The 24958-nt window shown below is 42.7% G+C and overlaps 1 protein-coding gene across 1 annotated transcript in view; it reads left to right on the top strand.

Moving 5' to 3' along the window:
• Nucleotides 1–23801, top strand: part of LOC148148063 (putative G protein-coupled receptor 139) — a 34473-nt gene extending 10672 nt beyond the window's left edge. Inside the window, exon 2 of the mRNA XM_087994007.1 lies at nucleotides 22882–23801. Within this exon, the coding sequence (XP_087850133.1) occupies nucleotides 22882–23801 (920 nt within the window). The remainder of the gene's footprint in view (nucleotides 1–22881) is intronic.
• Nucleotides 23802–24958: the final 1157 nt, after the last annotated feature.

The raw sequence follows: 24958 nt of genomic DNA, 5'->3' as shown, positions 1-24958 counted from the left end.
AGGGATAAGTGTTGTGTCGCTTATTATTCACAGTAATCATCAATGATATAAATTGGAGGGTGGATGGGGATGGGTTGAGTGAGACATGTAAGTTTGAGCTTAATATAAAAAATTCCCATGTGGTTGGCAGTGAAGAGGACTGTCTTCTGTTACTGAAAGATATGGATGGATAGGTCAGGGTGGGCAGGTCAATGGAATGTAACCCTATGAATATGAGGAGATGCACTTTGGGAATCGGAACCAGACAGGGGAATCCTCAAAGAAGGGCAGCACCATTGAAAGCCCAGAGTGTGCTTTACCACAGATCCCTGATTGTGACTGAACAGGATAATAATTCATCTGAGAAGGCCCACAGGACTGTGGATCTAGCCTTTATTCATTTCAGCACAGAGAGTAAGAGCTAAATAGAATTTTATTTCCCCACAGGTGGAATGCTGTGTGCTGTTTTGGGCGCCATACAACAAGAAGAATGAAAATGCATGGGAGGGGTGCAGAAGGGATGAACAGGCATGTTCCCTGAGATGCAGCATATCACCTATGAAGAGAGGCTTAGAAGCTCGGATTGTTGGCTTTCGAGCAGAGTAGCCTGAGGGGGACGTGCTTCAGAAAGATAAGATTACAAGGGGCATAGACAGACTGGATATATCCGAGCTGCTTTTTTTTGTGGTTAGATAAAAAAAAAGGAAGCACACATTAGAAGTGAAGCGTTTTCTGTTTTAGACAGGTTTTGATGGTTGTTTTTCCAACAAAGGGTGGAATAGATGTCCTGAGAGAAGCATTACCACGGTAACGTCAGAATCGTTAAAAACGCACTTGGACAGGCACTTGAAGTAAAAAAGCATTCACAGCTACGGGCGACGTGTCGCAAAGTGGGAGTAATGTAGACCATGCTTTATTTCTGATGATACATAGTTTATGGCTCTGTGATTGTCCGATTTTGGGAGGTCAATCGTCGAACATGGAGAATGTATACCATAGAAACGTACAGCACAGAACAGGCCCTTAGGCCCACGATGCTGTGCCGGGATTTAATCCTAATGCAAAATGTAATAATTTAACCTATGCACCCTCAACTCACTGATATCCACGCGCATGTCCAGCAGTCGTTGAAATATCCTTTATGATTCTGCATCCACGACCGCCCTAGGCAATGCATTCACAACTCTCTGCGTAAAGAACCTCCCTCTGTCGTCTCCTCTATACCTTTCTCCAAATATCTTAAACAATGAATCCTTGTACCAGTCAGTCCGGCCCCAGGGAAAGGTATCTGACTATTGACGATCTATTCCTTTCATTATCTTGTCTCCCTCGATCAGGTCTCCTCTCTTCTTCCTTCTCTCCAGGGAGAAAAGTCCGAGCTTATTCACCCTCTCTTCATAAGACAAGTCATCCTGTCCAGGCAGCATGCTGGCAAACATTCTTTGCAACCTCTCCAAAGTCTGTATCTTTCTTTCCTATAGTAGGCTGAACAGAGCTGGACACAATACTCCATGTGTGGTCTCACCAGGGACTTGTAGAGCTGTAGCAAAACTGCGTGGATCGTAAACTTTATTCCCCTTTTAATGAAAGCCAAAACACCATGTGCTTTCTAAACAACCCTATTCACTTTGATGCCGACTTTGAGAGAACCATGTACTCGCACATCTAAATCCCTCTGTTCCTGCACACTGCCAAGAATTCTGTCTTTAATCCAAAATTCAACATTCGAGTTCGAACTTCCAAAATCATCACTTCGTATTTATCCAGGGTGAATCCATCTACCATTTCTCGGCCCAGGTCTGCATCCTGTCAATGTCGGGATCTAGAATGGAAAAGCCCTCAACGCTATCAACGACACCTCCAACCTTTGTGTTATCTGCAAATTTAATAACCCACCACTCAGCCTCATCATCTAAGTCATTTACAAAAACTACAAAGAGCAGAGGCCCAAGAATAGAGCCCTGTCGGACCCCACTCGTCACTGACCTTCAGGCAGAACAATTTCCATCTGCAACCACTCTGCCATCCGTCACCCAATCTATTCTGAATCCAGATAGCCAAATCTCCTTGCATTCCATACATTCTGACTTGAAAAATAAGTCTACCATGAGACTCATTCATTTCAGCAAGGCATTTGATAAGGTTCCTCTGGTAATCCTTGAGAATCTTAAGACAGGAATTGATACGTGGCTAAACAGTGCATTAAGAAGTGTTATAAGAAGGGGCTGCCAATGGGAAAGTCAAGAGAAAACAAGTGCAGCTTCTTTTCAGACTGAAATCAGAGAATGGAGAATGGAGAACGGGGAAATGGCAGAACTATGGAGCAACTGCTTCAGTCCTGTCTTCAAAGAAGATGCAAAACAAAAGAAAACAAAAACGTTCTCTGCAATACTAGGGAAACCAATCCTGGTGAGAGGGAGGGGATAGAATGATACTAATAGGTATAGACAAGTTAAAGCAGTTTTACAAAATGGGAATCATATCTGAGAGACTGACTGGTAGGTACATCACGGAGAAGCAAAGAATGAAATACATTTGGATTTTCAGAATGACATTTGAATAGGCCGAAGCCTATTGTACAATGTAACATCTGTTAATGATATTAATATCATCTGTTAATATTTCGACATAGTTGTAGAATTGTACGGCTGGCAGGAATCAGGAAGGAGGAATAAAATATTGTTTTTTTTGGAGGTGAAGGCACATGTGATATGACAGGGATTGGTGCCTGGGCCCTAGCTATTCCTGAAACATCACCAACATTTGGTTGAGGGAATCAAATGCAATATTCCCAAATCTGCTGATGGCACTATATGAATTTGGATTGTGAGTTGGTGAGAAGAATTTAAAGGAACTTCAAGGTGATTTAACAAGTGGAGTCAATTGGCGAACACGTGGAAGATGAAGTGCAATGTGGATAGCTGTAACTTTGGGCACTTTGGTGGAAAATAGAGAACGGCAGTCTACCAATTTAAAAGGCATTGGCTGACCAGTATACATCGACCAACAAGTGGGCAACCGTAACACTGAAAATGATCTGGAACTCCTGGTACAGAGGTCACTGAAAGCATTATTACCGGAACAGAATGCAAGTCTGAACGTTAATGGTGTGCTCACGTTCATTATAAGGGGAATTTGAGTTCGGGAGTAAGGATGTCTTCCTGCAACTGTACACGGCGGTGGTGAGACCACATGTCAAGCATTGTGCAGCATTGTGCAGCATTGGACTCCTTACCTAATAAAAGGAAAACTTGACATTGTGGGAGGTCAGAGAAAGATGACCAGACTGATCTTTGAGATGACAGGTTTGTTGTGACATCAGGGTTTGAGTCGAATGGAGTTGTATGACATGGGTTTTCGAATAATGTGAGAGGGGATCTCAATGAAACATGTAACATGCTCACAGGGTGAGACAGATTGGAAGCAGGGATAGTAATCTCCCTGGCTGGAATGTCTAAGACAATGAAACAGAGTATACGGTACAGGCAAGCCACTCTGCATTGTGTTGAGAGTAAAGGTCAGTATTCAGACGTTGGTAAACCTGTTAAATTGTCTTCCACATTAGGCTGTGAAACCAAGGCACTGAATTAACTAGGGATTCGAGACCCGAAAGGGATTGCGAAATTGCAGGTGTATGGTGTGGAAATAATTTGTCAGGCTTAGTTAGATTGAACGGGATAGAAGAATCATGTCCTGAAAGGATGCCTGCAGTTCCTACTTTAAATGCTTCGAATGGTCAATAATTGATAACTTCCTTGTGTGAGAAGATCAAGTTAAACGATGCGTACAATGTGTGAGAAAAATGCATTGAAGACAATTTCGGCCATGGACTAGAATGGTATTTGTTCAATGTCTTCAATGGCCTATCCCTTGTCCTCTGTTTCTGTGCAGTCTGTTGGATAGCTCTGTACGTGTTGTCACAAACTCTCAGATGTACGGAAGGAAAGCTCTGCAGGATCAACATGAAGGTGTTTCACGTTCCCTCTTCTGATACAGAAGCTGGTGCTGTGTTTAATCATTTTCGACCTCGGAGCAGTTTGATAGAATTGAGTACCTTGCTCAGCTGTATCAGAGACCATTGAAGAGTTTATCACATGTCTGTGTGTCTGGAGTCACTTTCAGACAAGACCAGGAAAACAATGTAGTACTGCATCCTGACATCACACTGGGGATGGGCTTTGGTGCTTACAATCGACATTGGCTTCAAAGTTACGATTACCGATACCAGATCTCAGATCGCGATGTTTTATTAATTGTTTTGAACTTCTACCAACCTCCAGAGTATTAGCCTTGTGTAGTCCAGTGACATTTCCACAAAAGCAACATCTCCACATGGAAAACTATTTGAAGTTTGGGAGAATATTTGTAGCTCGGGTGCTCGTTGTTGTGGTTCTGTTCGCCGATCTGGGAATTTGTGTTGCAGACGTTTCGTCCCCTGTCTTGGTAACATCCTCAGTGCTTGGGAGCCTCCTGTGAAGCGCTTCTGTGATGTTTTCTCCTGAATATTTAGCACTATAAATGCCTGAGGAAACATCACAGAAGCGCTTCACAGGAGGCTCCCAAGCACTGAGGATGTCACCTAGACAGGGGACGAAACATCTGCAACACAAATTCCCAGTTCGGCGAACAGAACCACAATGGAAGACTATTGAACACCACGCTGAACTGGTACTTTCTGTGCTGCTTGATAGCTTGGTCAAAAGAACTCCCACCAATTTGACTATCGTGATGAGACTGAGGACGTGGCAACTATTCAGATTGTAATTATTCTACTCTGAGTGTCCTGGAAATGGTTGACCTTTTTTCACAATGCCAGGTCCATGTCAAAATTGGAGCTGGAATGAGACAGCTTGTTTTACAGCACAGGTCTTCAGTTCTGTTGCAGGAATGTTGTCAAGGCCCATTGCCTTTGCCATATCTCCTGTACCGCTGTTGCTGACGCCATGTGCAGAGAATCTAATCGAAAACTGCCAACTGTGATTTTGTCGACATCATCCACACAACACTTCTGGTTGTAAACGGTTTCAACACTGCAACATTGTCTTACAAACTGATGTGCTGGGCTTTTCAGTTCTTTTTACGGATAAGCAATTGGCGAGTTGTACGACTGGTAGGTTGTAAATTAAGGCACTGATGTGTGGTCCTGGATACCTGGGTTCATATCTTGGCAGGGAAGGTGTCGGAATTCAAATCCAACAAATATTTGGAATCTTGAGTAAATAATGTAACAAATGCTCACAATATGAAAAATCTATCTGCATCATTAATGCCCATTAGGAATGTAAACTACACTTTCTTACTTGTTCTGGCCGATATGTGACTCCAGACGCATAGCACAGTGTGAGCTCAGTGAACCACTCTGGTTTCTGATGTGGTTATTTTGATTTTCTCATTCTGTTAGGGACTCGCCATGGTGTCACGCCTCCAATGAAATTCATTTCTCAAAAGCCTTTTGCATATTATCTGAATCAGTTACCTTCCAGGAGGCGCATCTTCTGTGTTTAATGTGAATGCATTTATCTCTGTTTCTCTCCTTGTCTGTGATTACGAGCTCTGTGATGTCAGTAATACCAGACTTGTGTCGTTTCAGTATCAATGAATTTGTGCATCTTGCGTTATCGCTCACTTCACATTGTATGACACTCGATGTCGAACAGGGTGTTTCAGGGGCTTTGACGCACGCCTTTCAAACTTGTTCAACAGAAGCAATTGTTGGAGAACGGAAGCAAGTTTGGCCGCATCTGTGGAGTCAAAGCAGACTATGTTTTTAAGTTCCAGAGACGATTCATTTTCGCTTTTATTTTCTCCAGCTATTTTTATTTTCATTTCGAATACCCATCGTAATTTGTTTAATTTAAAAGGTGAGCTGTGCCTCTTGCTGTCTCGAGAAACTCAGCAAGTCTGGCAGCATCTGTGCAGCCAGCGAAACACATTGAATATTTCACATCCAGTGTGACACTTCTTCACAACTGAAAAGGATTGTAAATTTGGCTTTTCAATATCTTCACATAGGTGGGGGGTTAGATGACTGGAAATACAGCACGTGTAGGAGCAATGCCACAACGCAATGGGACTTTAGTTATGGTGAACGAGATAGAGCTGTTAGATTAATGTAAATTAGGATGTGAACGAATGGGGTAAGGACGTGCTGACTTTTGAATGAAATAAGCAAGACTCAACCACAAAATTTCCAAGGGAAACCAAGTGGGAGATTGCTTGACAAATGGACAATAGTCATAATGCGAATCAAGCTGAGATGCTTTGGTTTGAATATTGACTCTGACAGGCTAGAACGTACCAGAATCTAAAGTGAGGTCTTAGAGGAGCTTGGATTGTGCTTCATTGAAAATCAGCAGCAGCTTAGGCCCGAAATGTCAGCATGAGAGCAAGGTAGATTAGTGAAGTGTGAAGCAATGAGAAGGCCAGGCTTATCCTTACAGACAGCTGGTTTTTGGACCTGAAGCAGTCTTATTTTTTGACATCGTAAAAGTAAAGGAGACTGCATTGTGAGCAGAAATTACATTGGACTGGATTGAAAGAGTACAAGTGAAATACTGCTTGATCTAGAAGGTGTATTTGGGGCCTTGGACAATACAGTGAAACGGTGAAAACGAAAACGTTGCATCTTTTGCAATTGCATGAAAAGTGCCATTGGGGTGTAGGAAAGTGTTTGGGGTGGTGAAAGGGGTCAGAAGTGTAGTGCTAGAAATGTCCAGCCGGCCAGGCCGCATTTGAAGAGCAGGGAAATCGGCGTTTTATCTCTCCACCCTTGGGGTACACAGCCTCATTCGTGATGAGGACCTTTTGCCCGACTCTAACCTCCAACATCATGCCGTCCTCTCTTTCGCCACGATGGAGGGTGTTCACAGAGGGAATGGCCCCTGTGAATTCCCGACAGTAGATGGAAGGGGAAGATGTGTTTCATGCTGCTGTCCTGCTGGTGGAGTTGGAAGTGGTGTCGAATGATTCTGTGAATGTTGATTCTGGTGCAGTCGGATGTGAGGACAAGGGGATCTCTCGCATAGTTGTGAGCTGGAGAAGAAGGAGTGAGGACTCAAGCACAGAATATCGGACAGGAACAGCTGATGGCCCTGTCCATGAGAGTTGGGGGAATTTGTCATTGACAGAAAAGGAAGTCATGCGGGAGGCTTCCTACTGAAATATGGAATCATCAAACGGAAATGACAGAGAGCCAGGAACTGGAAGAATTTTGTCAGATGATAAGCATCGGTTTATATTCTCCACTTTTTTTTCTTTAAAGAATTCGTTAATCACATACTCCCGGTGTCCCTTATATACTTTGCTGATTTTCCCGCGTCCAAGTGTCACACATTAATCTTGAACTACATCTCAGATGATTTGTTGTTCAGCCACATGCAAATGATTTAAAATAATCAGACCTCGAAATTACAGCTTTGTATCTTATGTGGGATGCGAAAATATATCCAGGTGAATGTCAGTGGGTGCAGAGCGGCAGACTCTTAAGCAAACATGTCATAGCACTCAACAATAAATGAAAAGAAGGGCTCGATAAGAAGATGAACTACCCATACTTCACAAATGCTTTCAAGTATTCTCCTCGATCACAAATTGGTGAGAACTAGTGTAGGACAGATTTGCGATGTTTATTGTCGTTCAAGATTAACATGTGTCCCTTGGATGCGAGAAATTCAGGAACATATATAAGGGACACCTGGACTATGTGACTCGGTAATTCATTAAAGGGGAAAAAAAGTGGAGAATTTAAACCAGTACGTAACATTGTTATTCACGAGGGAAATTATGTGTGTTTCAATGATATAAGCAAGACGGTAATGGGAGGCAAATGCTCAAACGGTCCCTCACACAGGAACAAGGATTTTGATAAAACGGTGAAACTAAGGGTAGACAAGTTAGCAGTTTTTAAAAGAAGTGTTTACAGACAAACTGAGCATTGCGTGAAATGTTCCATAACTGGCCAGATTGCATGAGTATTCCAACGAAAGTGAAGAATCTTCCATGTCGCAAATGCCTTCTCAAGAGAGTGAGACAGAAAAGAGGTAATTATGTGAGAATCTGTTTTTTTTTTATTAAGGAATTCCAGGGCATTTCGACAAGCGTTAAGCAACATCAGCATGGTTTTGAGAAAGGGGGATGATGATAGCCCTGTAGGATCATGCAACATTTTACCCGAAATCCTTGCAGACAGTTCATTAGGGTTTCAAGAGACTATCCACAAGTACCACAAAATAAAGGTCCCTACACAAGCCAGGAGCCCCCAGTATGACGGATTATATTTGAGCATGGAATGAGGATTAATTAACACAAATACGTCTGAGAGTCCGGAGTAAAAGGTCCTTATCAGGATAAAATGATGTATTTCCTGTGTTACCACAAATATCATTGCAATGGCATTAGTTATCAACGTGTGATGATGCTGGGGTCTCTGTGCGATAAATATCTAAGTTTGCTGATGACTCAAATATATAGGGGAAGTGCTGCTGCAATAAGGATGTGAGGAAACTCAAATTGGATGTAGATCAGCTCTGCGACTGGGCAAATAATACACCGATGGAGTTTATTCTAAAAACTAAGCATGAGGTCATGTCCTCTGGCACTGACAGCCAGAAGTCAAGCTATTCTTTAATGTGGAGGAAATCAAAGAAAATTGCAGCACAAAGAGATTGGGGTGTTTCTGTGTATGAAATAGGAAACAGTGTTGCTGAGAAAACGGTGGACTCTGTTCATTTGCACTCCGTTGGTCTTTCCTTGTCCAGGTTGACGTTGACAGATGTGAACAGGGCGGTTAATTCAAAGTAGACAATTTTTCATCCTTTTCTATCTTGTTATCTTTGACAGTCTTCAGGAAGTTTTGGGTGGAATGGATGGAATGGCGAGAGTCTTCTAGACGTTGGTGCAGCTCTTTGGCCAACCTGCAAGTTGGTGTTCCATGTAGCGAGACTATGGGTCTCAGAAGTCTCCTGGTTTGTGTATTTTGTGTAATCCGTAGATGCGTGGTTTGTTGGATCGGTCTGGTTTCATTTTTTTGCAAGTTTTTAAATAGGGCTGTGATTCAGTTCTCGAGTCTATCAGCGCGTGTTGTTAAGTTTTGGGATCGGCAAGTAGTGTGTACGCTTTGTCAATGTAGGACCTTTGATTTAAAATGACCGTCAAGCGTCTTTTTTCTGCAGATAGATTAACAATGAGTTGATCTTTATTGTCATTTTTTCCGTGCGCTCCTTTCTTGTGTATTGAGTGTGTTTCTTTTCTTTTCCTGCTTAATGTTGGAGTGACTGTCTCTCCGATGGTTTGCTGGGTATATTCTGTGATTTGGCTGTTTTTCAATGTGGTTTCTCAAGCTGTTAAGAAATCGTTCTTGTCCACATCTTAATCCTCTCACTAAGACGGCTTTTTAGTGTCTATTCAGGATTGGTAAGATACGTTTATTCTTAAAATCCATGCATCTGTGTTGTCTGTGATGTTACTTTAGAACATAGAACATATTCAATACACTGCATTACAGGGCCATTTGGCCTTCAATGTTTCGCCGCCCTGTCATACTAATCTGAAGCCCATCCCACCTACACTATTCCACGTCCGTCCATATGCCTGTCCAATGACGACTTAAATGCACTTACATTTGGAGAATCTACTGCCGTTGCAGGCAAAGCATTGCATACCCTTACTACTCTCTGAGTAAACAAACGACTTCTGACATCTGTCTTCTACCTATTTCCCCTCACTTTAAAGTTGTGTCCCTTTGTGTTTGCCGTTCCCATACTTGGAAAAAGGCTCTCCCTGTCTACCCTATCTAACCCTCTGATTATCTTGCATGTCTCTATTAAATCACCTCTCAACCTTCTTCCCTCGAACGAGAACAGCCTCAAGACCCTCAGACGTTCCTCGTAAGACATTCCTTCCATACCAGGCAAGCTCCTGATAAACCTCCTCTGCACCCTTTCCAAAGCTTCCACATCCTTCTCATAATGCGGTTACCAGAACTGTGCACAATACTCCAAGTGTGGCCTTTCCAGAGCTTTGTACAGCTGCAGAATAACCTCCTGGTTCCGGAACTCAATCCCACAATTAACAAAGGACAAAACACTGTTTGCCTTCTTAACAACCCTGTCAATGTGATGGCAACTTTCAGCGATCTATGTACATGAACACCGAGATCTCTCTGCTCATCTGCACTCCCAAGAATCTTACCATTAGCCCAGTACATTGCATCCAGATGACTCCGTCCAAAGTGTATCACCTCGCACTTGTCCACATTAAACAATATTTGCCACCTCTCAGCCCAGCTCTGCATCCTATCTATGTCTCTCTTCAACCTACTACATCATTTTTCACTATCCACAACTCCACCGACCTTAGTGTCGTCCGCAAATTTGCTAACCCACTCTTCTAAGCCCTCAACCAGGTCATTTATAAAAGTGACGAACAGCAGTGGACTCATCACTGACCCTTGCGGTATGCCACTAGTATCTGGACACCAAGATGAACATGTGCCATCATCTACAACCCTCTGTTTTCTTTCAGCAAGCCAATTGCTGATCCAAACTGCTATTTCTCACACAATCCCATTCCTCTGCATTTTGTATAATATCCTACTGTGGGGAACTTTATCGAACGCCTTGCTGAAATCCATACACACCACATCAACCGGTTTACTCTCATCTATCTGTTTCGTCACTTTGTCAAAAAAGTCAATAAGGTTCGTTAGGTACGACCTACCCTTCACAAAACCGCGGTGACTGTCCCTGATCAGATTGTTATTTTCTAGATGGTTATAAATCCTATTTCTTTTAACCTTTTCCAACAATTTACCAACAACCGAAGTGAGACCCACTGGTCTGTAATTACCAGGGTTGTCTCTACTACCCTTTTTGAACAAGGGAACCACATTTGCTATACTACAATCCTCAGGCACTATTCCTGTACACAATGATGATTTGAAGATAAATGCAAAGGATCGGCAAACTCTTCCCTTGCTTCCCAGAGGATCCTCGGATAGATCCCATTCGGCCCAGGTGACTTGTCTATTTTCACATTCTGCAGTATTTCTAATAACTCTTCCCTGTGAATCTCAATCTCTTCTAGTCTAGATGCAAGTATCTCTGTATCTTGCTCGCCAACATTTTCATTTTCTCTCGTGTAAGTTTGTTTTTCTGCAGATCTAGGTTTCTGGGGTTTTTTTGTGTTTGTCGTTTTCTAATGTCGATAGCATGTTCTATTTCGTCTCTCCATTCATGGCCCTTTGCATTAGTGTGTGAAGGTTTTTGGTAGAAAACGTCCCTGTTGAATTTATAGAGTCTGTTGTGGGCCTCATTAATCATTTACTGAAGCATTCTGTGGCAATTTTACTCTGCCATTCGCTTGGTACGAGGGTGTACAAGGATATCTGTATTTTACCCTCTTACTAAGATGGATAATAAGATGCTACTTAAGACATTTAGGTAGCAGCTGCTTCGTTCGTCATTCGTACATGAAGTCCAGCTGCTCGTGGGCGGACCTCTGTTGGAGGGCATTGATTTCTCTTTGACAAAGTCCTTTGACGTAACAGCTCTGTTCACATCGATCAACATCAATGTGGACATTGAAACAGTGACTACACCAAAAGACGAACTAATGACATATACACCAAACTCCACCAACTTCCTCAGCAAGGACAATATCTTCAAGCTATTTAATCCATCCCTTAACACCCACTTCAACTTCAAACAAAGAAAACCTCCAGACAAACCAACAGAATACCCATGGGATCTCCAATGTTCGGTATTCTCTCAGAGGAAGTAATGCAGAGACTCGAACAGACGGTTCTGCCGTCCAACCAACCCAAAATTTGGGTCCACTTCGTGGATTACTCCTTTGTCATCACTAAACGAATCAAATTACAGGAAACTTTCAAGACCATCAATATTATGCTAACCAGCGTAAAATTCACGAAAGGGGAGGAAAACAAAAATAAATTGACGTTTCCAGGTGTCGCAGTAGAGCGAACAGCCAATGTGGAACTTCAACCCAGCATCTACAGGAAAGCAAAACATACGAAACAAATATTGAACTCCTGAAGCAATCATCCCAATGTTCACAAACGAATCTGGATTACAAGATTACTTCAACGAGCCATCACACACTGCAGCGCAGAAAAACTTCAAAGAGCAGAATTTATCAACTATACAGTGTATTAAAAATAATGGGTACCCAATGCTAATGGACCGCTGGTTTTTCAGCAACAAGCCCAAAGCATCAGACCAAACACGTCCAGACAGCTGAGCCACTTTCCACTACATCTAAGATACCTCGGAAATTACTGCCAGTGTGCTCCGACCCTTCGCATCATAAAAGCCCGAACACATACCAACACAATAACAGAGCAGCTAATGAACATGAAAATCCCTATACAAGCATCAAGGAAAACTTACATCACTTTACAAATATGTTGCACGAGGTGTACAAACATTACATTGGACAAATATGAAGAAAAATGGCCACCAGGACATATAAACATCAACTCGTCACAAAAATGCATGAGTCACTCTCACTGGTGTACTTAGATACAGATGAGGAGGGCCAATACTTCGACTGTGACAACACACCCATCCTAGGGTAAGCCAGAGATACGCACGTGTATTCCTCGAAGCATGGCATTCCATCTGGAACTCTATCAACATGCAGGTTCACTTGGATTTCATTTAGCATTCCTGAGGCAAAGAACAAGCAATAACATCACCGTATTAATTAATGACACCACATCAAATGACATAACCAAAAAAGGATTCCCAGACACATAATTAGCAAGCAATCTATAGCAGCAGTGCTTCAATCCTGAGGATCGCTGAAGATGTTACGTAGTATGGTGATGCAGCGCCTGAAAACGACCCTTCCAGCTCAGTGAACAAACCTACATCCAGAGCAGGGAGATCTGGCCATTTGACGACAAAACGTTATCGAAGGTGGAAGACAGAGTGTGGTGGTACAAGACTGCTTTTCAGACTGGAGGTCTGTGAAAAGTGGTGTCCCACAAAGTTCGATACTCTGCCCAATAAGTTATTTGTAATTTATAAATATGATTTGCATGTGAACAAAGGAGGTATACTTAGTCAGATGACAACAAAATTGGAGGCGTCGTGGGCAGCGAAGAAGATTACCTCAGAGTACAACGGGATATTGATCAGATGAGCCAATGGTGTGAAGACTGGAGTTTAATTCACTTGAATGCGATGTGCTTCATTTGGGAAAAAAATCAGACCAGGGTTTATACAATTAAATGTAAGGCCCCCTGACGATTGTTGCTGATCAAAGAGACATTGCAGTGCAGGATCATAGTTTCTCGAAAGTGGAGTCGCACAAAGATATGGTCGTGAAGAAGGCATTTGGTATGCGTTCTTTTATTTATCAGACTGTTGAGTACAGGAGTTGAAGTTCATTTGTGGCTGTGCAGACCATTGTTTAGGCCATTATTCGAACTGTGCGTGTAACTCCATTCTGCTTCCTATCAGACGGATGTTCCTAACCCTGAAATGATTCAGAAAAGACTTAAAAGGAATTTGCCAGGGTTGGACTATTTGAGCCGTGTCAAAAAGAAATCCAACATATTTGATGATCATGATGGGGCAGATGGGGATGGCAGTTGGGCAGAATGTAATTATCCTCTTCTTGGGGACTGGGCAAAGTTAAGTCATTTTCCGAATTGCTGGGGAGACGTCAGAGTTCGAGCTGGAATGAAACAGCTTCCACAGTGACTTCATTTATGATGTAGCACAAGTCTTCATTCCTTTTGGCTGGAATGGTGTCAAGACCTTGATCATATCTTCTGTGTTCAGCTGCTTTTCCACGTTATGTGCAGCGGATCGCATTGATTAACGACTCGCACATTTGAATCTCTGGTCATCTTGATGACGTTGCGGTAGATCATAGACTCAACATGTCGGGCTGAGGTTGACACAGATACGACAACCTTGTCATATGTATAGGAATGCACAGCTGTTCCTTTACTTGGGATGGGGATATTCGTGGAACGTTCTCCTCCAGTGAGCTGTTTAATTTTCTATCACCATTTGTGACTGATTTTTTTTAAAATTAGATTAGATTACATACAGTGTGGAAATATGCCCTTCAGCCCAACAAGTCTACACTGACCCGCTGAAGCACAACCTACCCAGATCCAGTCTCTTACATTTACCCCTTCACCTAACACTATGTGCAATTCAGCATAGCCCATTCACCGAACCTGCACATTTTTGGATTATGGGAGGAAACCAGAGTATCTGGAGGAAACCCACGCAGACACGGGGAGAATGCTCAAACTCCACACAGACAGTCGCCTGAGGCGGGAATTGAACCCAGGTCACTGGCGCTGTGAGGCAGCAGTGCTAACCACTGCTAACCAGTGCTAACCACTGTACCACCGGCCGCCCACAATGTGGTAGGACTGCAAAGCTTAGATCTGATCTGTTATTGTGGGGATCATTTCTTCCTCTCTACCTCATTCTAGTTCTGCTGTTTGGAATGCAAGGAGTCAAGTCCGACCGTTTTCTGGCTGATAATCGTCTGTTTTAGGTACACATGATTCTCACCCCAGCATGTTCACCACACTCGTCACTGACTTGAGTGTAATGAAGAATTAGTGGTGAAAGATGAGTTGCAAGGTCATAGACTCTTAACGTAGTGCAATATATAAACAGACCCTTCAACCTAAATCGTCCATGCTCACCAGTTTTCCTAAACGTAGCTAGTCCTATTTAGCTTCATTTGGCACTTGTCCCTCTGAAACTTTCCCATTTATTTATTTACATCTCACTGTCTTTAAAATGTTGTAATTTTACTTGCCTCTATCACATTGTCTCTTAGCTCGTTACATGTACATACTACTCTCTGTGAGAAAAAGCTTCCACTTAGATCTCGTTTAAATCTCTTCGCTGTCAAAGTAATGCTCTGCCATCCGCTTTTGGAGATCTTGCCCCTGGGGTAAAAACCTTTGCTGTTCTTCCTATCAATGTCTGGTATGATCTTATAAACCTCTAGAAGATTACCCCATATTTTCCAATGCAAACGAGAAAAAGTCCGACGCTGCACACCCTATCACTGTGTCTCAAATCATCCTGTCTCCGTCACATCAATTTAAATATGTCTTACCATTTCCCGTTTATAATGTTCTTTTGTATCGCAGGGCGACAAGAATTGTACTAACCGTTGTACAGTCATTACTTGGCGTCGCAACTCCTATTTTCAGTGCTCTGACCAATGAGTGTAGCATGCCGAATAATTTCATACCATCCTTGTCAATTTGCGATAACATGTCAAGGAACTCTGCAACTGCACCCTGGTTCTGTCTGATTAGCAGCACTCCCAGGGCTCGATTGTTAATTGTGTAAATCCTGCCCTACTTTTTCAAACAAAAATGCAGCAAATGACATTTAAATGTACGATACACCATCTTCCATTGTTCGGCGCACTGGCCCAGTTGAATGAGATGACATTGTCGGCTTAGATAACATTCTTCACACTTCAATATACCGCCAATTTTGAGTCGTCTAAAAACTTAGTATCCCTGCTTCCTATCTTCTCATCCAGCCTATTCAGAAAATTACAAACAACTGTCGATCTTTCAGCGATCCTTGTGGCACGCAGCTGCTCACAGGCCTCTCGTTGAAACAAAGAACCACTGCCATGCTGTTAAGCGAATTGTGTATCTGATTGGCTAGCTTTCGCTGATTCCGTTTGAAATGTCTCCCGTGCAGAACCATGTTTGGCCTCGCTGATGTGCATGTCGACAACGTATGCTGTTGTACCTTCATCTATCTGCTTTGCCACGACGAGGAAAAGTTATGTCAAGTTTATGAGAGACGTTTCCCTCACACACCAAGTTATGCTGACTATCATTAATCAGTTCTTGACTTCCTGAATGCATGTCGGTCCTCTATCTCAGAATTTTCGCCCAACAGTTACCCACCCTGTCAACAGACTCACTGTTCACTAGTTCCCTAGATTTTCCTTTCTGCATGTTTAAAAATAATGTCACAACGTAAGCTGTCGGCCATACTTCCAGCACCTCAACCGTGGCTGTCGATGATACAAATGTAAAACTGAAATAACTGCAGACATTGCAGAAACTAGAACAGAGATTGCTGGTAAATTTCAGCAGGTCTGGCAGTATCTGTGCAGAGAAATGATAGTTAACGTTTTGGATCCCGTGACTCTTCTCCAGAACTCCAGAACGATGCAAATATCTCAACTATGGCGTCCAAAATGTTTCCCTAGCTTCCCACAATGACCCGGGACAAACTTGTACAATCCCTGGATATTTATCTCTGGTTAACATATTAAAAACCTCCAGAATTCCTCTTCCATCATGTGGCCTCATTGCATAACATCACGACGTGTACTTATTTCCCCGAGTTCCAGAGCTTCCATGTTTTTATTCACAGTAAGTACTCGTGTAGGATTTCACCATGGAGCGGGAGCAACCTGTAAGACAGCGGACCCAGGGATTCCGAGTCATTGGGAGTATTGTGAACCTAGCATGACCAGGCACTTGAGAACTCGTAGTTAAATCGTGTTTCTTTATTTTTACACTTTCAACGGAAGGACAGCCGTGCTTTAGACTTAGACATTTCTTCTATTTTGTGAAACGATACTGTTATATGGGGAGGGCAGGTACCTTCATACCTTATGTTGTGTGATGTGTTGCAAAATGTAAACCTTGAGTGAGTACAAGTGACAATTAGTCTTAAAGAGCAGGTTATTCTGCAGTGTTTCCTTACATATATGACTGTTTGATTTTTGTTTTAATGATTGCCTACAGTGTGGAAAAAGGGCTTTCGGCCCAACAAGTTCACACTGACCCTCCTAAGAATTATCCACCCAGACCAATTTCCCTCTGACTCACGCACCTTACACTCTAGGACAATTTCGCATGGCCAGTTCGCCTGACCTGCAAATCTTTGCACTTTGGGAGGAAACCGCAGCACACCTACATGGACATGGAGAGAATGTGCAAACTCAACACAGACAGTCACTCGAGGCTGGAATTGAAACCGGGTTTCTGGTGCTGTTAGAATGCAATGCTGACCACTGAGTCACCGTGACACCCGTTTTTACGAGGCCGAATTCAAAAACAAGTTTTTGTTTGCCATTAATATATTTGTAAACTATCTTCCTATTCTCGTTTAACCAATCCTGATGGAGATTTTATCTTCGCGAAACATTGATTCTCATGCTCCTCGGATGCTGCCTAATTGGCTGTGCGTTTACCGCATCACACTCTTCGACTCTTGTCTCCAACATCTGCCGTCCTTCCTTCCAGAATCAAACATAATTCGGCTAGTACTTCCCATGTTATTTCCACATATCTCCCCATGTGATAGTAATATCACTTTCAGGTCATTTCCATTTACCTCTGGAAGATAACTGAATAATTTAACCCAGTTTTTAAAACTTCCTCACTGTCCAATTTAAATTGAGGTACGTCTGATTTAGAATCTTCTGGACTTGGTTTTCCCTCTGTGTTGAAACCAAGAGCATAGTCTCCTTTTGCTTTCCTTCCCCGTCAAAACACCTCTTGAACATATTCGCATGACACACTTTGTGAAATTCCGTTGTGTCTGGAGTTCACTTCACTACATTTTTGCTTTCGACTCGATAATCTCCACTAAACCTTAATTGTAAAGGTTCACCTAACATTGGGAATACCATGAACACCTTATACACGGTAGCAGAAACTCCAGTTTTTGATTTCCTGTCTGCTTCCTGTTCCATTGTATGCTGCGATACATTCAAATGCTGTCTAGCGATCTCCCCACTCTATTTGGTTGTGACCAAACATTTTATGCATGGTCCAAATAGGTGTTCTGTGAATTCTGACTTACCAATTTCTCCTCAAACATTTTTTTGCGATCTTCTCACTTGATGCCAAAAAGTAATTAAAATGGACTGAATTTCATTGATTCATGTGTTGTTTCGCTGATCACTGTGTTTCGTTATTTCCAGTGGTCTCTGCCCTTCTGCAAATTTCCCACTCTTTGCGCGACATTTTAAGCGAACTTTACTTAATTATTTTTTTTGTCTCACCTTGAATTCTCGTTACCCAGAACTTTTCTGGAAATAGTCCTTCAGAAGTACATATCTCGTTACCTTTCAACATCACAGATTGAGAGCAAACTGCAAATCTTAATATTGTAACCTCTTAAACTGCTGCTCCTGACATATGCGAATAAACTTTTCATTCACAGTAAATGATTTCAGAAGGTGTGTTACCTCCTCTTTAAATACCTTTGTCCAGCTTGTGCATTCTGGTGTACCTTTTTAATCTTTATTGTGATTTTTCGCTGCCACTCCAAACAAATTCATTGGCTTATTCTTAATTTTTATTCCTACCTCTGTCTTCCCGGTATTTTCCTAACCCACCAACATTGTGACTTCACTTGGCCTATCTTTCTGCAGTGAAAACGCTGGAGGTTTTCTTTTAAACTTTACTTTCCACTTCAAGGGATTCCCTTTTATCCTGTGGTCGATTATCCTTTTGATCTTCACTAAGAATTATGTTTCGCTTACCGTTTCCCGAATTTCTGTCGCTGATGGAAAGAAGTTTAGTTTGAAATCCAACCTTTCTTTAATGAATCCATTCATAAATGTCAGCCATTCCAGCTGCTAAGCTTGTCTTTTCAATTCTCTGCACTTCCACGTGAGTTCTCACTGATGTAGAAAGTGAATTTTTGGTCTCCTTTCTTCACGCCACTTTCTGAAGTACAATCCGCCTCGTCCGCCCTTTCTTCTCTCTCTTTCCCTACAATTCTCCTTCTCTCTGTTCCCTATCTCTCTCTCTTTTTTTTATCGTAATTCCATGTCCTTTCCCTCAATCTCAGGGTGCGGCATGTTCAACTGAATGTTAGCTATATCTAAAGATTCTGATGGCGAGTGCTTCACTCAGAAAGCTATAGAAACATATTCTACAACTGCGATCTGCCCAGCTCTTGTTCTGGACAAATATCTCGTCCGGGTTTATAGATCATTGCAATGGTGTAGTCTGCACAGTGTTCCCCTCTGGGCCGGTTGCTTGATTGGACAGAGCAGAACCGAATGGATATCTCCTTTGGATTTATGGTGTTTGAGTTGTTTTCGTGCGGTGAATTGATAATGTGACACAATAAAACTGTTCAGTACGGAAATGTCTTTACATAATTTTCTCATTCTTATGATTGGAACTTCGTCTCACTCCATTGACGTTACAGTGTGACCATGCACAGTACATCATGTTGGTGAATACCCATGTCCCATTGTCTTCGGGTCTCCTCGACGAAATGAAGAATGGCATCTCGGGTAAAGGCTTTGACAAACGGTCCAGTACACACTGCCCCTCACATTTCGCCACCACCAACCAATCAAATAAAATATCCCGTGTGCACTGAGTGCAATTATGCCAGTGGGAACATCACGTAAGTCATCATCAGGCAGATGGAGCAACAGTTTCGATGTCTCAACGGGTCAGAGTGAACCTTCCAGTAGACTCTGTATTGTGAAGTTCTGTAATTCTTCCGTTGATTATCATTTTCAATTTTTTATTTTTTCCTGAAACATTCACAGGTTCTCAATGAACTATGTTATGTGCCAACTGCCAAATCTCTATTGCTTCTCATATTACAGGCTCTCCGCATCCGGTGACAACTTCGTTTCCTGACTATATTAGCAGCACTGATGAATTTAATGAGAATGAATTTCTTCCATTTATTAAACCATTGGGAATGTTTGCAAATAGTTGTGGACTCAGCACTGATTACTGTGTCACTGTAGTTGTTAATGTCTGTTAAACTCAGAGACTAATTTATCAATTTTATTGAGTCTTCCGATTCTGTAACCAGTCCACCTATGTTCAGATTTGAAAGTCTAAACATTTCTTAACACTTCCTATGTGACAGGCATGAGAGATTAAACGCTCTCCTCCAATAGCTGAGTAACAGCTTCGAATGGCTGAATGTCGTCATTCTTTTGCTGTTTGGAACTCTTGATGGGCTGAATGATCTGCTTCAGTGTCGGTGTAGGTGTGAATGGTGCTGAAAGTTTTTGAACCATCAGAGAACAGCCCAGCACTGACTTTACGATGGAGGCAAGGACATTGATTTTGCAGCTGCTGGATGCCCAGTTTCCATTTGCTCGGTCCTTTGGAAGTATATCCAACTTCACAGGAGTTCGTGCCAGACAACAGATTGGGCTGTATCTTCAATTTTAAACTGAGAAATTCACAACACGAGGACTATGTGCTGGCTCCTACTACAGATATTGTTTGGGGCAGATCCATCTGTGACAGGTAGTTTGGCGAGAATGTTTGTTCATCCATCAATTCTCACAGTCTGGCTGCTATGTGTTTGAGTCCTCTCCCTGCTCTGTCAGTGGTTTGCTTATATAGACACTCTTGGTGATCAACATTAAAGTCCTCGACCCAGAGTACGCTCGGTGTCATTGCCACCCTAGCGCTTCTTCATTTATTTTCAGCATTGACAGGGATATACTTGTTGCAAAACAACTGGTGTGGAGGACAGTGGATGTCCACCATCAGGAGATTTCCTAGAACTGTTACCATGAAATGTCTCTAGTTTTGGAATCAATGTTCGGCATTTGCAAAGTAATTCAGACCCTGAATGCATACCACGATGTAGCCAGAGGTGGTCTGTCCTATCGGTTGGACAGGATATACTCAGGGAAGGTGATGGTACTTCATGAAACATTTTCCATCAGTTTTGATTCTGTGAGTATGAGAGCTTCAACCTTTTTCCTGACTGGTCATTTTGAGGAATAAAGGGAACAATGAAGCAAGGAATATTTGGTGAAACAGTTGAACGAATGGTCTTCAATCAAAATGTGTATGTTATCCTTAAAATAGATCAAGGAGTTCACTGCATACTTTGAGGGGAAGTTCATATGATTTAATGGTATTAGAGAGAAATGACTAAAAGATGTCTGACATTGGAAATTGAACATCTGAATCATTTCATATTTTTGAGTGTTATGCAAAAAGTCAAAGGAGGTGGGGGAGATGTCGGAATAAGAGATGGCATCTGTTGGATGGTTAAAAAAAGGATCTTTCATGAAATGATCGAGATATTGTCTTCGCTGTATTAGTATTGCAACAATGTGCCAATTGAGTCAACATCCCGCACGTCCCCCCTCAAACCCCATCCCTCCAACCGTATCAAGGACAGAACGCCACCCGGTGCTCACCTTCCAGCCTACCAACATTCGCAAAAACAACATCATCCAAAGACATTTTGTCACTTCCAAATGGAGCCCAACACCCGTGATATATTTATTTCTACTTTCCACAAAGAGCATTCCCTCCGTAACTAACTGGTCAGGTCCGCACCACCAAAACAACCCACCCTCCCCTTCCTGGCACTCACCCCTGCCGCAGCAGGAATTTCAAAACCTGCACCCACTATCCTCCCTCCCCTCCATCCAAGGTCGCAAAAGAACCTTCCACATCTATCAAGTTTTAAAAACACATCCACCAATATCAATTATTGCACCCGTTGCTCCCAAAGTGGTCTCCTCTACTTTAGAGAGACTGGACGCCTCCTAGCAGAGAGCTGTAGGGAACATCTCCGGGACACGCGCACCAATCAACCCCACCGCCCTCTGGCCCAACATTTCAACTGCCCCATCCACTCTGCTGAGGACATGCAGTTCCTGGGCCTCCTCCACCGACGCTCCCTCACTACCCAAAGCCTGGAGGAAGAACGCATCATCTTCCGACTTGGGCCACTTCAACCCCAGGACATCAATGTTGATTTCACCAGTTTCCTCATTTCCCCTTCTCCCACCTCACCCCCCATTCAACCATCCAGCTCAGCACCGCCCTCATGACCTGTCCTACTTGCCTATCTTTCTTCCCACCTATCCACTCCACCATCCTCTCCGAAGTATCACATTCATCCCCATCCCCATTTTCCCATTGTAAGCTTTGCTACCTTCCGCCACCCTCCTCTTTGACCTAACGCCTCCATCTCCACCCCCACTCACCTACTGTACTCCATGCAACTTTCTCCCCACTCCCATCCCCCCATGTATTTCTCCACTCTGCATGCACCCTGCCTTTATTACTGTTGAAGGGATTTTTGCCAGAAATATCAATTTTACTACTCCTCGGATGCTGCCTGCCCACTGTGTTTTTCCAGCACCACTCTAATCTAGTCTCTCTTCCCCGGACCATTCAACTACTGACATGCACCAGAAAATTGTGGTACCGACATTCTTCAGAACATTCTACACCCGACACTTTCTGAAACAATCCAAAAATAATTTTCCCGGAGCATTCTATAATTGACATTGTCTGGAAAGTTCTATCACTAACATTGTATAAATGATCCTATGACTGACATTGCCAGGAATATTCTTTCACTGACAGTATTTATGAACGGCCGAATGTCAGTGATTTGAACCAAAGATACGATCCCGAGGGGCAATATCCTTTTGCAAGGAGAAGCAGGTCCAGTTCGGACATTTAATGAAGTGAATACATTTTCCCGACGTTTACATTTCTACATGACAGAGCATCCATCACAATTTAGACTGAAAGACAGAAATTTCCAAACTGCGCTTGTCCTTTAGAAACTGGATGAGAAACCTTCAGGACTGCAAAGTTTTCACCCTCTGCACTTGAACTCTCGGGTGAATGAGTGTGTGGGAATGTTCGAGAAAGTATCTGTTATTTTGTCTCCGTGTGCTTGGTGAGGGAGGTTTTCTTGCGTTTTATGTCATACTTTTGTCATTAAGTCAGACCTTGCAATTTATCATTTCAGCTCCAATTATTTGACCAAGTCTATAAAAGCAATGACACATTCAAAAGTGTCACTGGGTCCTCAAAAAAAAAACCGGATAATTTGACTCCAGGCTGATATATAATTTGTGTGTTTTCCATTCTCACAGTTAACATAGTGACGATCTACGTCCTTCTTTCTAAAGATTGTGGATTGTCTCCATATGTCAGACATTACCTGGGTGCCATGGCAGTGGCAGATCTACTGGTCATTATCCTCGACTTGATATTAAGACACATTCCTGTTGTTTATTACGAACAGTTTTATTTCATGTATTACATCCCCGTGTGTAATATCCACGCTGTCCTGCTTTATGCAGCCATTGACTGTTCTGTTTGGTTCACCGTCAGTTTCACTTTTGATCGATTTATAGCAATTTGTTGCCAGAAGCTGAAAACTAAATATTGCAGTCAGGAAACGGCGGCTGCGGTCCTTGGAACAGCGACAGTGTTGAGCAGTTTAAAGAACATTTTCTGGTACTTTATGTTCACAGCTAAGTATTGGCTGGAAAACTTCCCCTGGTTTTGTGATGTAAACAAAACTGTTCGTTACTCCAGAGTCTGGATTGCAATCGAGTTCCTACACCACATTCTAACACCGGCTCTCCCATTTCTCCTGATATTGCTGCTCAATGTTTTCACCGTCAGACACATTTTGGTGACCAGCAGAGCCCGCATGAGACTCCGGGCTCACAATAATGTGAAAGCTCAGTGTGACACAGAAATGAGAAATCGACAAAAATCTGTCATTTTACTGTTTGTGATCTCGGCAAATTTCATCCTGTTATGGTCAACGTTAATGGTGTATTCTATATGGTACCGGATGCATCTTATTGGGTTTTATGCTATTTTTCTACATAGATTTGTGACGGAATTGGGCTTCATACTGCAGCTCCTCAGTTGCTGCACAAACACTGTGATTTATGCTGTAACCCAGAAAAAGTTCAGAAATCAGCTGAAGAATGTGTTGAAATATCCCTTTGCCCAAATTCAAAAATCAATTACATTCCCTCAAAACTCAATACCTTAAGGTCTTTCTCGATTCAATTCATTGTTTCAACAACAAAACAACCTGCCACCGTGATAACCGATTGAGGATCGTGCTGTTTTGTCAAATCTTATCCCACAGGGAATTATAGGGACACATTTCAAAGCTTCTCACAATTCAGGGGCCATTAAGCAAAGAAGCATCCCAATATCTGCATGGTTCACTTCAAATTGTAAACAATAAACGTGTTTATTAAGAAGTTCCAAGCAACAGAGTGAGCTATATTGTTATTTCTGTTTATGTTGAAGAAGCTGAGCTGGAGAGAGACTGACTCAGCACCAAGTCCTGGACCTCAGGGAAAGTAAGAGTAACGGAGCTGATCTCAGGTGATTAATTTAAGTCACTCCATCTCTACTTTCACCTCTGGGTCACTCAGATCGATCTGGCCTTCGGCAGAATTCAACTCATTCGCTTTGTCGGTTTCTATCCATATCTCCTTCCAGCGCTCACACTGTCCCTCTATATATATTTCTCTCTGCTATTTCGGTTAACACACTCAGTTTTTTTGCCCATTCGCCATTCTCGTTCACATTCTCTCTCGGTCTTGCACTCTCTATCTCTTAATATCCCTCTTTCCAAACCTAGCTTCTTCGATTCCTCTCTCATCTTCTGTTGTAAGGAAACAGAGACAGGATTTGGTGGTGCTGTGCATTATTGGTCGTTGACAGAGTAACAGAGGGAACGTTGTGGGGTATCAGTCCGTTGCTTCGGTAAAAAGCTAAGGATTGGGTCCAATGCGTTCACAGGTAACACAGTGGGTGTGAGAACATTGAACGTAACTCAGGTGCAAATGTACGAATGGCGCCACACTGTGGCCAGGATGTAACAGTGGGATTGGAACAACAGGGGATTGTGTGCGGATGGGGACGGAGGCCATTTCTAGAGGATTCGCTGAGGAGGGGTTTACAGGCCAGTGCTCAGGTTAGTGAGTGTGGGCGTAAGTGATCTTGACAGAGGGGCAGTGAGTGGGATGGTGTGTGTGACGGTGGAGTAGTAGACGTGGAGGTGAGAGTGACGCTGGAGAAGTGTGAGGCTGAGTATGTATGGCGGAAGGGGAGTGTGCACAAAGTGAAAGAGTTTGTGGAGAAGTGAGCCTGAGGATGGAGTACTGCCCAGGGAGAGAGACTGACGTTGCAGTA

The sequence above is a fragment of the Chiloscyllium plagiosum genome, unplaced genomic scaffold (assembly GCF_037043375.1).
Source record: "Chiloscyllium plagiosum isolate Xiang-an unplaced genomic scaffold, Cpla_swu_hap1 HiC_scaffold_14, whole genome shotgun sequence".
NCBI lineage: Eukaryota > Metazoa > Chordata > Chondrichthyes > Orectolobiformes > Hemiscylliidae > Chiloscyllium > Chiloscyllium plagiosum.
The sequence above is the reverse complement of the archived record's forward strand: the minus strand, read 5'-3'. Positions and strand labels throughout refer to the sequence as shown.